The 13,132-nt window shown below is 35.8% G+C and overlaps 2 protein-coding genes across 3 annotated transcripts in view; one reads left to right on the forward strand and one right to left on the reverse strand.

The window, feature by feature from the left end:
- The first annotated feature begins 131 nt into the window (after positions 1 to 131).
- abcg8 (ATP-binding cassette, sub-family G (WHITE), member 8) lies at positions 132 to 6,393 on the forward strand. Of its 2 annotated transcripts, none has more exons than XM_042768803.1 (13): positions 132 to 269; positions 723 to 824; positions 1,551 to 1,698; positions 1,793 to 2,031; positions 2,119 to 2,251; positions 3,074 to 3,343; positions 3,422 to 3,584; positions 3,707 to 3,802; positions 3,892 to 4,091; positions 4,165 to 4,241; positions 5,319 to 5,586; positions 5,679 to 5,806; positions 5,893 to 6,393. In XM_042768803.1, the coding sequence occupies exons 1-13, from the start codon at positions 204 to 206 to the stop codon at positions 6,028 to 6,030; spliced, it is 2,028 nt and encodes a 675-aa protein (XP_042624737.1). In that variant the 5' UTR covers positions 132 to 203; the 3' UTR covers positions 6,031 to 6,393. The 2 variants fall into 2 exon arrangements, with proteins under 2 accessions (XP_042624737.1, XP_042624736.1); XM_042768802.1 differs by having other exon boundaries at positions 3,704 to 3,802; positions 5,893 to 6,392.
- Positions 6,394 to 8,842: 2,449 nt separating this feature from the next.
- LOC109079124 (leucine-rich PPR motif-containing protein, mitochondrial-like) overlaps positions 8,843 to 13,132 on the reverse strand; it is a 49,942-nt gene continuing 45,652 nt past the window's right edge. The window contains exons 35-38 of the mRNA XM_042768805.1: positions 11,948 to 12,022; positions 11,723 to 11,807; positions 10,757 to 10,899; positions 8,843 to 8,960 (exon numbers count right to left, since the gene is read on the reverse strand). Coding sequence (XP_042624739.1) covers positions 8,889 to 8,960; positions 10,757 to 10,899; positions 11,723 to 11,807; positions 11,948 to 12,022 — 375 coding nt within the window. The 3' untranslated portion in view covers positions 8,843 to 8,888. The remainder of the gene's footprint in view (positions 8,961 to 10,756; positions 10,900 to 11,722; positions 11,808 to 11,947; positions 12,023 to 13,132) is intronic.

Genomic DNA, 13,132 nt, shown 5'->3' on the forward strand with positions numbered 1-13,132 from the left:
TACACTACGGCTCACATTGCACCGATGAGGCTGGAACCATAAACAGTGGCTCTTATCAGTGGAACTTTGCTCCATTTGCTATATAGAGTGGCTTCTCTCTGCCACCTCTCCTCAGTTTTTTCCAGGACAACAAGAGGAGCAGGTACTTCTCTAAACGGGACACCTGACCAGAGGGGCACAGACCCCTTTCTACCACATCCACCATGTCAGTCCAGAGTGCTTTCCATTCAGAAGACAGCTTCGGCTCTACAAATGACAAACAGAACCGGGTGAGTTCACCAAGAACTAAGACTACAAATGCAACTGACACAAAAACGTAAACTATATTCAAAGCATGTTTATTTTGTTTCCATTGTATTACTGTTGTCTTCATTGTCACATTCATAACAAGAGTATAGGATCATTTATTTCCTATTGATTAAAGTTGAGTTCATTCAAGGTGATGCTGTACAAAATGCTCTGTTGCATAAATGGACCCTGAACCACAAAGAAGACTCCAGTTCTCTTACCTGTTAACATTTGATAGATCTGATAAATAAAATGTCACTGTAATCAGTTTATGAGCAGCATAATCTTAATGAAGCCTGATAAACCTTAAACCACCAGTACTGACTAAAATGCCAATAGTAACTGCATAGATTGTATTTACTTGTAATAATCGTGTTGTCAAACCTATGGGTATTATACTATGACATGTGCACTTTATGTCTCAACAAACACAGGGTCAAGACATTCTTTTCTCATCTCCAGAGGAGGACAGCAGTCTGTATTTTACTTACAGTGGAGGTCGCAATGAAGTGGAAGTCCGCAATCTCAACTATGAGGTCAGTCTTTTCAGACTGTATTGTTTCCATTTTCAATACATTACTCCTCAAAATACAAATTTCTTCCTGTTTTTCTTCTGCTGTAGTACTTTTTAGTTACTGAAAGAAGGCCTTCATTCATTTAGACATTTTTCAGGGAAAAAAAAACAAACAAAAAAAACAACACAAACATATGCATCAGGCCTAGAAATGTGGATAAGAGAGTTATATAAAGACATAAATATCAAACTTTTTTTAAAGCCTGTGCAAAGCAATATTAAATATATGTTCTGAGTTCTATTTTCTGGATGTCATACTAAAAAAAAAATGGTTAGATGTTGCTTTAAGAATAGGTGATATTTTCTGGATGTCGAAAATTTCTGAGAAAAAAAAAAATGGTTAGATGTTGCTTTAAGAATAGGTGAGAAAAGCTCGGGTCTGGCTGTTATTGTTTGATATAAAAATAATTTTTGTGAAAAATGTCAAATATGTGTTAATCAAAAATACAATATTAAGTTCTTTCTCCAACCAAATACAATAATTTTACAACCAAAGCTAATGATAAGCAGATAAAGTCCAACAAAACTATCCCTCACAAATTACAATCTATTAAGTTTTTTAATTATAGGCCAGGTTTCAAGTTGTAAACAGTAAATAAAGAAGACCTCACATCTTATGCAATGACATTCAAACATTTTTAAGGGCCCAAACGCTTTGAATTTGATATCCATTTATATTTGCTCCCAGGTGGACATGGCAGCACAGACACCCTGGTATGAGAGGCTGTCCGAGCTGAAGATGCCCTGGGAGATGCACGGCAACAAGCAAACGGTCATAAAGGACCTGAACCTATGTGTGCACAGTGGCCAGATGCTTGCTGTCATTGGCAGCTCAGGTATGTCAAAATTTATACATGCAGAATTCTGAACAAAGCACTAAGTGAATAAAAGCATCTAGAAAGCCAGAGAGAAAATAAGTTTTGGTTCCAGGCTGTGGGAAGACCTCCTTACTGGACATCATAACATGTCGGGATGAGGGTGGCACTATGAATTCAGGAGAGATTCTGATCAACGGGAAACCCTCCACACGTTCCCTGGTGAAGAAATGCATTGCTCACGTGCGGCAGGATGACCGCCTTTTACCGCACCTCACAGTGCGCGAGACGCTGGCTTTTGTGGCCAAACTACGGCTGCCTGCGCACTTCACCCAGGAACAGAGAGATCAGCGGGTGAGCAACTCAGATCATGTATGCTTACACAATGAACTAGTGAAAGTTAATGCGAGTGCGACTAATGTGTTTGCTTGACCTTCTCAGGTGGATGATGTCATCGCTGAGCTGCGTCTGAGGCAATGCGCGCACACGCGCGTGGGGAACGACTATGTGAGGGGGGTGTCCGGTGGAGAGAGGAGGAGGGTCAGCATCGCTGTACAGCTGCTCTGGAATCCAGGTGAGTCTGTAACACATCGACATAGGTATGAAATGAAGACTAATGCTTTAAGTCGATGTGATAAAGTCTCCAGGATGCTATTATTGAAAAAAAAAAACATCTCAGGTCTGTGACTGAACGTATGCAGCAATTATGAGCATTTGTGATATTATTTTTTTGCAACATTTCAAATAAACAAAAAGTAAAAAATAAAGCAACTTTCATTTTAGACATAATATTGCCTGTTGTTTAGTGTATTTTCGACCGCCATCCAGCCATACAGTCTGTGGCATCTCCAAGCAACACACGACTACAATGGCGTTCCTCAATGAATCAGTGTGTTTGAACGAATCGGTTGATTAAATGATTCAGCTGACTCTCTTTTCAACGAATCGGTATGAATGAATTTTACTCTAAAATCAAATAATAATAAAGTCTATAGAATCGAAGATCATAATAAAAGACTAAGGAGCTAAATAAAAAATATGAAAAATAAAAATAAAATAATATTAAAATAATACAATTATAATAATGAAATAATAAAATGTAATGACTTCCTCCTTTCACTTAGAAATAGATTATGAGAGCAAAATGATGCTTATGAGGTTGCAAACCCCACTTTGTGCAGATTTTTAAACCTTAAAAAAACATTTTAATTAAGTGAGCTAAAATAAAATAACTACACAATAAAATTAACAACAAAAAATGATGAAATTACTAAAATTGATGAAAAAACGAAAATTAAAAATAAAAATATTAATAAAACTGTAATAACATCTCAATCATACTAAAATAGCATTGGTCAAACCCATGACTTTTCTTATGTTTTATTCGTGTTTTCAGGTATTCTCATCCTAGATGAGCCTACTTCAGGTCTGGACAGCTTCACAGCCCATAATTTGGTGATTACATTGTACCGTCTGGCTCGAGGGAACCGCCTGGTGCTGCTGTCAGTCCATCAGCCTCGTTCGGATATCTTTCAGCTCTTTGACCTGGTGGTGCTCTTGTCTTCTGGTTCAGCCGTGTACTGCGGTCAGGCCAAGGACATGGTAGCTTACTTTACTTCTCTTGGGTACCCTTGTCCACGATACTGCAACCCCTCTGACTACTACGGTGAGTGGGACAGAGATCTGATGTCTAGTTGAGCACGTGGTCCAGTTGTTGTGTCTGAACTCTGAATTTCTCATGCAGTGGACTTGATAAGCATTGATCGGCGCAGTCCTGAAAAAGAAGCACAATGTTTGGAGAAGGCCAGGATGTTAGCGGCCCAGTTTGTAGAGAAGGTGAAGAACACAGAGGATTTCATGTGGAAATCAGAAGATTGCGGTTCTCCGGCACTGGATGCCCCTCAAAGGTAAATTTTAATAATCATGGTATTTTTTCTGAAGCTTTTTCCTAAATCATTTATAACCTCACATACTGTATAAATGAAAATAAAAAGCACAAGAGCTAATGATACAGTTTCTACACCAGCAGTGTTCCTCCCGTCTCGAAGAAGGAATCAGTGATCACAGTTTCCAAACAGAAGGATCGCCTGCCAGGAAAACTGCAGCAGTTCACAATCCTAATCAAGTAAACAAACACTTTTTTATTGTAAAATCTTGTAGCTCAGAGTGTCTCCTGAAAGCTGTTTCCATTACATCCCTGTCATTTTTTTTTAGACGGCAGGTATTTAATGACTACCGGGACCTGGTGACGTTGGTGGTTCATGGTTTGGAAGCCTTGCTAATGTCACTTCTCATCGGTTTCCTTTATTTTGGAGCTGGGGATGAGGGTCTTTCCATCCAAGATACGGTGGCTTTGCTCTACATGATAGGAGCTCTGACACCCTTTGCTGTGGTGCTGGACGTCATTGCAAAGTGTGAGTAAATTACAGAAGATTTATGTTTTTGGTGTTTTCTGAGTCCAGTGGCATAATATGTTGTTTTTCACAGGTCATTCAGAGAGAGCCATGCTTTATCATGAACTGGAAGATGGCATGTACTCAGTCACCTCATACTTTTTTGCCAAGGTAAGTAAACTGCATTATGTAAGCGCTTCAGGAATGACAGTGGTGTCGATGTGTGTAGACCTTTGGAACATAGCAGAGCTTCACAACCGAATTGCTTTTTTCATGAACGTGTAGTAACAGAGTCAAGAGTGTTGATCAGTTTTTTATGACTTGGGTTTTGTGAAATGCATTACATTAGATGCATGATTGAACAATGTGCAATGTTATTAGCAATATATAACAGCTAGTTTGGTCCTCGGATTTGATGCTCATGGGTGTTCATTGTTTGTATCATTAGACTGCTTTAGTAGTGTGGATTTTTCAGTGATGCTTTCTTCGAGTTACATCATTATGCCAGTAGGTGGCGATAAGTGAGCCATTTGAATCACTCACTCAACCATTTTGTTCAAACACACTGATTAATTCAGGGACTAAACAACAGGGTTATTATTGTAACTAAATCTAATACTATTAAAAAAAATGTGGTAAGTGAGATAAAGCTGAAGTAAATTATAAATATTAGATGAAAAACTATTAAGATCAGCTTAAACTTAAAAACTGCTTTCTAATGAAAATTAGAAATGTTTCCTGGACAACTAACTGAAATAATCTGAAATGCTAAAATTGCTAAAACTGAAATAAAATAAAGTTAAATAAATCAAAATGATAACAAAATCACTCAAACTAAAGTTTAAATGACAATTAAAAATATAAAAATAAGTTATATAATATTAATAAAAAAATATGAATAATTATTAATAAAAACATATACTGCTATTGTGTTAAAAAATTGCATTTTAGCAATTGTCTAAAATGTAAGTACTCTGTATTAACTATTTAAGCAATTTATTAAAGCAACATACCAGTCTGTTGAATTTAATAGACTTTAACCATTCTATTTATTAGTAAATAAATGTTTATAGTAAGACCCTTAGAAATAGAAACTTTTGAACAGCAGTCACATTTGGTTTACATAACAGTTCTGTCAGGGGTGAGTGACATGACAGGGAAAGGCCATGAGTTGAATATTAGCTCCTGTTTGGACTTTGTCAGCTCTTGACATTAATGAGATACTTCAAGCTCCAGTGTCTCTTTCAGGTCCTTGGTGAGCTGCCAGAGCACTGTGCCTTTACGCTGGTATACGGTGTGCCCATCTACTGGTTGGCTGGGCTCAACAGCGCTCCCGAACGCTTCCTGCTCAACTTCCTCTTGGTGTGGCTGACGGTGTATTGTAGTCGCTGCATGGCCCTATTTGTGGCGGCAGCCCTGCCAACATTGCAGACTTCGTCTTTCCTGGGAAACTCACTCTTCACAGTCTTCTACCTGACTGCTGGCTTTGTCATTAGTCTGGAAAACATGTGGCTGGGTAAAAACTTCACTGAGCATTTTATTTCAAATGAATACTAGATTCAAATCTGCTTAATTCCTTAAATTAACACAGATTTTAATCACCAACAGTGGCGTCTTGGTTCTCTTACATATCTTTCATGCGCTGGGGTTTTGAGGGAATGCTGCAGGTTCAGTTTCGTGGGACCAGAATCCCAATCACTATTGGAAACCTCTCAGTAGAATTCGATGGGATTAAGGTGAGGAACGCTGACATGTAAAATGCACACTTATATTGTTTCTATTCATGGACACCGTTAAATTAAATGTTCAACTTTGTTTTCAGGTTGTGGAGATGATGAAAATGAACCAGTATCCACTGTATTCCTGCTACCTGGTGCCTATTGCTGTTGCTTTTGTTTTCATCCTGCTCTATTATCTGTCACTCAAATTCATTAAACAGAAGTCCAGTCAGGATTGGTGAGGAGGACAAATCAGCATAAAGTCTGGTCCACACTGCAGCTGGTTCTTGCCAAGAAACCAACATATCAAATGCCCATCCACAGTACAGACCTTGGTTTATAAGCTGTAGTTGTCAAGTCCAAATATGACTCTTTCTCTAACAAATATATTATGTCAAGTATGCTGATGACATTGTACTACCAATAACTGCCGCTGGATGGCAGTAATGTACTATGTTTCTGCACTCTTAAGTTTCTTTAATTATTTTCTTTTGTAAATCAGAATCGTTTTGTATGTATAATATTATTATTGAACAGTGTACTAGCCAACTACAGGAGCTTTGAGAGCTTTCTTAAAGATTTAGAAACTCAAATGCTAGTTATATATATATATATATATATATATATATATATATTATATATATATATATATATATATATATATATAATATCAACTCTGTGCTTGTACAACATTCTGATCAACATGCTAGGATGTATTTGTGTGATTCCACATGTCTATTGTCATATTTTTAATGCAGCATGACATTAAACACATTTGAGTCTTTGAGAGAGAGAAAAACTATAACCATAAGACAAATATAAAAGAAAAACTACTGATCTGATGCCTCAAACATTACTGGTGTTGAACAATTAAATAAATAACCCAGGGTCAGTGTCACAGGAATACATTTATAAGGGAAATATTCCAGTCTCACACGACAGATGTGTCAGAAATCTCACATTTGGTGTCAACTGTTTCTGGAAAAATGAGAGCAAGATACTTTTTTTTTTTTTTTTTTTTTTTTTTTTTTTTTTTTTTATGTTTCAGTCACATAAATGTTTATTTATGTAAGTCCATGTCTGCCATGTAAGAAAAAATGCTATGGTATGTTTATTTATGTTAGTTGTTTTTTTATGTGTGTGAATGTATGCTATGTTATAAAAAATGCTATGGTATCATATCAAAATATGAATAAAAAACATGACAAAAGTCACATATGACACTATGTCACAATTGTGACATATCATATCAAAATTATGAGAATGATGATTATGACAAGTCGAAATCATGAGATAAAATGTCAAAATTATGATAAAAATATGTTTAAAAAAAGACGAAATAATATAGACTTGTCAAGATTTGATCTCATAATTAACATTTTATCTCAGAATTATCTCATAATGTTTTGCAAATTTAGACTTTTTTCTTTTGTATTTTATTATGACTGATCCACAATCCAATAATTTTACAGTTTACCACACTATTATTCTTCTAGTTATTTACCTATAATGGCTCATTAATCAGAGGTCTTGCACATTCACATGAAAAAGTTTCATTTCATGTTGAAAGAGATGATGAATTGTGGATTAAATCTTTACAAATGTATGTGAATATTAGATTTGTGCTAACTTGAGATCTATAGAAATGTTATGTGTGACTTGATAAGGATCAAATCTAGTGATTTTCTTATGTTCAATTGTTTTTGTTTTCATCACCATTGCTTTGCCTCTCTGATGGACATAAATATGGTGGTTGAGTGGACTTAGAAGTATAAATAACAATGCTTGTACAAGACTAGTATAAGTTTCTGCAGACAAAAATGGCAGATCCATTCAAAGAAGGATTATTCCAAACTGTTTTGATATCATCATTTATATATAATTGTAAAATGTAATGATGCTTGTGAGCTTGCAAAGAGCTTTTGAAAAATAATGGCATCCCTCTAAAGCGTCTCATCGGCTTTTACTCTGCCATCTGCATCTGGCTTCGCACAAATCCTCTGGTCTTCTCTACCTCTCAGAGTGACTCTCCTGAGCTTCCTGACAGAGGAGAAAACATGTCCACCTCCCTCTGAGACAGCCGTCTGCAGGACAATGAGCTGCACTGCAGTACTACACATCAAAAAACATGCAGCAATGTTACATAACTTCATAGAATAATACATTTTCTGTTGTTAATAAATGTTCAAATCAATGTTGCTCTTGATCGGTCTATTCTTTAAAGCATCCTTAAAAAACTTTAGAACCTGATCCAATATATTACTGGTATTCAATGACTTGGTAATGGTTTACAATGACAATACAGTGTCGTCAGGTCAAACACACTCTAGTAAAATGCAAGAAAAAGAAAACCAGAAAAGAAAAGCTGGTGCTTCAACGGTCACTCCGTGATCCAAGATTGTGATTGGATGGTAGCTGTGTTCTGCTTCTTTTTGTTAGAAGTTTTTTTTTACTTTGACTAGATCAGAGCTCTTCTTTAGTAAATATCCATAAACAGCTTCTCTTTGTTGTAGTCTAAATGTTTATTTATTTAAATATGCAGAGGATTGGACTGCTAAAACTATGTGCCAAAATCTTTTGAAAGGTTTTGTAAGTCACACAAAAAAGCATTTGTGTTTTAAAAGCTAGATAATGCACTTGTGCTAAATCATGATAAATGTATGTTTTGAAGAAAAAGCTTTCATGATTGTTCCAACGAGACGTTTATTATACAGTATATATTACTACATAACTCAGCATAAATGGACTACTGTATATGGGCATATCACAAATCATCCATGTTTAATATAATACATCTTATATGAACATATTTCCTTTTTTAGAAGTCAAAACTTGCATTTGGAGGAAACATCTCACTTCAGGAACAAAAAAAAAAAAAAAAACTTGATTTGAAAGATGAAAAAGTTTTGGGTTTACATTTATTCACATAAATATCTATGTACACATTAACCATATATCATGACATCATTATGAAGGGCAAAAAAACAAACAATCACAGTATAACACACAAGCTCTGCACATCTGTTGAATGTAAAAAAAAAAAAACAACTAAAATGTAAAAAAAAAAAAACAATGAATAAATCAATGATGGAAGTTGTTTTTAGCTGTCAGTCGGCTCCATGGACTCGGAGCGCTGCTTCTTCAGTTTCTCTGCGTAGAAACGAAATGACTCCTGCGGGACAACAAAGAACACATATATATTTTTAGTCAGTAAAAGACTAAACTAGACAAAATTCTCCAATATAATTGTACTTCGAGTTGGTGTTGTGTTGTTTTTCTATCAGAATCAGTGGGTGCTGTGAGTAGTTGTGTGATTCCTGCCCTCTGGGGCAAACTCATAACTAACCAGTCCAAACAAATCCTATTCTCTCCTTTCATCTTACAAACCATATTAATTCACAAATAACATATTTACTCATTCCCCCTCCCGTAATTAAGCACAAGCACCTCTATATTTGGAAGGTGAGTGCTTTTAGAAGATTACCATTTCTCCAACAATGTATATTCCCTTGTTAATGGGGTAATTAAAGTCGATAAATAACAGCTGCTGTGTACAAGAAATGAGGCCAGATGTGAGCGGCACCTCAAATCTCTCCTTATCGCCTCTCTCAGGAGACTCTTTGTACTGTGGTATCAGCAGCGGCCGTGGGACCAGGAGGAAGAGGCGGAGGTGAATGGAGCGGGATGGAGTGCTACCTGAGATTGCTTTGTGAGAACTTTAAATGTGTGCTGAGAGCTTAGCGGTGCATGAGGGGGGAGGGTTTGTAGATGGCTGGTGAAAAACACCAGAACGGGATTCTGACAGATTGTCAATAATACACAACAATCCAATCACTGACATCCAATCACTGTTCAAAAATCACAACTGCCCACACAATGTGTACACAGCACTAGTGGTTCATAAAGATGCTCAGTGTTTGGAAGTGGCCAATTTGTTGCATAATACGTCAAGTAAACGCATTTACATTACCTTTCAAAAGTATGAGCTCAGTACGATATATAATATATCCAAAATATAATCAATAAACAATATATAAATCATTCACAATATTTGTGATGATTTTGCTGGAGATGAAGTCATGAATGTCGCAAACATTTAAATGTGCTAAGATTATGATCGTGGCTTGAATCTGATAAAGAGTGTGTGATTATATGTGTGGATACTTACGTATGTATATAGATATACTTTATAGCTGTAAGGCTATGTTTGTGGATGTATATGCATACAGTACATTTGATAAAATGTTGAAAAGTCTAAACTTCAATGCTCCAACATATATTCTACACTCGAGACATTAGGATTGACATTCTTTGTTTTACAATACATATCGAGTGTTTTCTATTTCATTTTTTGTTTTATTTAGTTTGTTTAATTAGTATTGTTATTTTTTGTTTTATATATTCAGGGGTGGGGGGGGGGGGGTGATTTTTTTTTTTAAATACATTTTAATAATATTTTTTTTTTTTATAATTTTAATTATGTTTTTTGGTGAGATAATAATATGAATGCGTTTACAATTTGGCCATTAAGTTTCCTTCTACTTTTTCCAGCCGATTTTTGCCTCACGACTCCAGAGTATGAAAGCGTCAAGACAGATGTTCAGTGAGTCAGTTCATACTGTTCACTGAATAGAATCAATTCAAAACTCTAAAAGAACAATCAAAAACATTCATCAAAGTCTCTGTGATGCAGTTCTAAGCAAAAAGATGTAGGTAAATACTGTGCTTTACTACATTGTATAAATATGATTAATTATTACTAAATAAGATCTTGCGCTCATTTAATGAAAAATTTGTACATTTTTAATGATAAATTTGTAAAAAAAAATTTGACTACTTATTTTAACTACACTTTTTAGTTCTCAGACTATGCAACATCTACTTTGGTTTAAATGATTCCTCTTATTTAAGAAAAAAAAAGCACAGATATTCAATATGTATTAAGTGTTAAAGATTGTTGATGATTACCGGAGGCTCTTCAAAGGGAACAGGTTCTCCGGCTTCCTTGTATAGCAGCGCCAGTCTCTTGAGAGTCAACTCATCAGCCTTCACCCCCTCAGCTTGCATGCGCTCATACAGAGCCTTGGCTGATCTGAAGTCCTTGTCTAAACCTGTTGAGAGTGAGGGAGAAAAACATGCAGCATTTCATTCTGCACATATCAGGCCTCGTGAAATAATAATGCTGTAGAGGTCTCTAAGTACTGAAACGTGTTAAAGTTCTCACGGTACGCTGGCTAAAGTCACCCCTCATTAGAAAACACGTGTTTGTATTAGCAAACGTGCCTCCTGTGAGTCAGTCAATGCATTCTGCTTGTTGCATTTTTAATTGGCAGACTATTAACTGACTAGTTTTGCTATGTGCATAAACAGTGGGTGACTCGGACAGGCCAGAGAGATGAATGTTTCTTAGGATGACGTGATGAACATATATACATACATATAAACACTACTGTTCACAGGTTTGGGGTTGGTAAGATTTGTAATGTTTTTAAAAAGACTCTTGATCAACAACACAGTCAAACCGTAATACCACAAATTAGTGTTTTCTATTTTTATAGATTTTAAAATGTCATTTATTCCTGTGATGGCAAAGCTGAATTTTCAGCAGTCTTCAGTGTCACATGATCCCTTCAGAAATCATTTAATATGCTGATTTGCCGCATAAGAAATATCTCTTTAGTATCATCAATGTTGAAAAAAGCTGTGCTGCTTAATATTATTGAGAAAACCATTTTTTTAAGGATTCTTTGATTAATTGAAAGTTCAAAAGAACAGCATTTATTTAAAATCTTCTGAAATCTTACAAAGGTCACTTTTGACCAATTAAAAAAAATACAAATAATTAAAAAATAAAATAAACATAAATAAATCTTACTGAGCCCAAACTTTTAAACTTTTGACCTCAATTAGGGTTGATGCAAAGAGTGGTCTTACCACAGCATTTCACCAAATGTGAATAGATATTCTCCTTCTCTGTGAAGTCTGGAATCAGCTCAGACAGAGCCTTGATTTTAGCAGCCTGTACAGGAAGGAAAATACAGCGTCTTTATTCAAATACTGCAGGAGTGTACTGTGCTTGATCTTGTGAATACTGAAGCATGTGCATACATCTGATGAAAGTTCAGAGCATGAAGACTAGAACAAACTGGGTTTGTTTACCTGCCCCGGCTGCTGAGCCGCTCGTAACATGTATGTGAACATCGTATCCTTCTGCTCGTTGACAGCCGCACAGCGCTAAAGCAATCAAAGAAACACAAGTGACCTTAAAACTCTCAACACAAATATTTACTTCATATAATGTGTGTGTGTGTGTGTGTGTGTGTGTGTGTCTGCCCTTGAGCAAAACATAACCCCTTGCTATAAAAACAATTACTTGTATTTCCTGGATCCACACAGCAGGCAGTAAAAAGGCAAAGGGGAGCGTATTGAGGTGTGTGTAACTGCATGATAGAAGCGTGTGTTTTTGAACGTATCCATCTTCCATTACATCCTTTAGCACTCAGTGCAGCGCTCTATAGTTAAGGGTTAATTATACAGGTAATAAGGGAGTCAGGCAAATAACCACTTATTTCTTTATGAAAATTAAAATGTACAGTGTCCGCCCAATTTAAAGTACAATTATCTACACTTAGCCGTATAAAGGCTTTGAATTGCATCGGCGTGCTCCTGAGCTTTCAAGCGCCAGTGTGCAATTTTCACACTCTTTAATCAGGACAATATAACACAAGTTAAATTACGGCACAGTGAATTCTGGAAGGGTGAACTCTGCCGCAAAGAAACTGTAGGTCTTGAGAAGATTCAACAACCTTGAGCAGTTTCGTCAAAAAGAAGATATTAGCAGGTTTGAAGAAATCAGGCTGTTTATGAATATTCTGGGCATCTTTAAAGCAAGCATGGACTAAACGTTCTTCTTGCAATACAAGTTACATCGACAGCATTTTTGTGGCATAATAGCAATGTTTTAAAATCATGTTACACTAAGACACGTAGAAAGCTTCAAAACAGTATTGTAAAGCACTTCGACGTGCTTCATGTGTAATTTGAGCGGTCAAGTTTTCAAAAATGTCCAGTCCTTTCATTTTTTTCTTCTAGTTTTTTTTGTTATTGTTTTTGATTTTTATCAAATTTTATTTTTATTGCATTTTATAAGTATTGTTTCTAGTCAATAAATAATGCTGGGTATAACTAAAAACATTTAATTTCAATACAGAAATGGCCATTATTTACCATTTTCATTTTACTTTCCAGGTTTTTCATGATCATGGTCTGTTCTCTCTGGTTTCATTACAATTATTCATGCTTCAAAGATGAATGAGTCTTGTAGTTAGTGTGTAGTTTCATGTT

Source organism: Cyprinus carpio, chromosome A13 (assembly GCF_018340385.1).
Source record: "Cyprinus carpio isolate SPL01 chromosome A13, ASM1834038v1, whole genome shotgun sequence".
Lineage (NCBI taxonomy): Eukaryota > Metazoa > Chordata > Actinopteri > Cypriniformes > Cyprinidae > Cyprinus > Cyprinus carpio.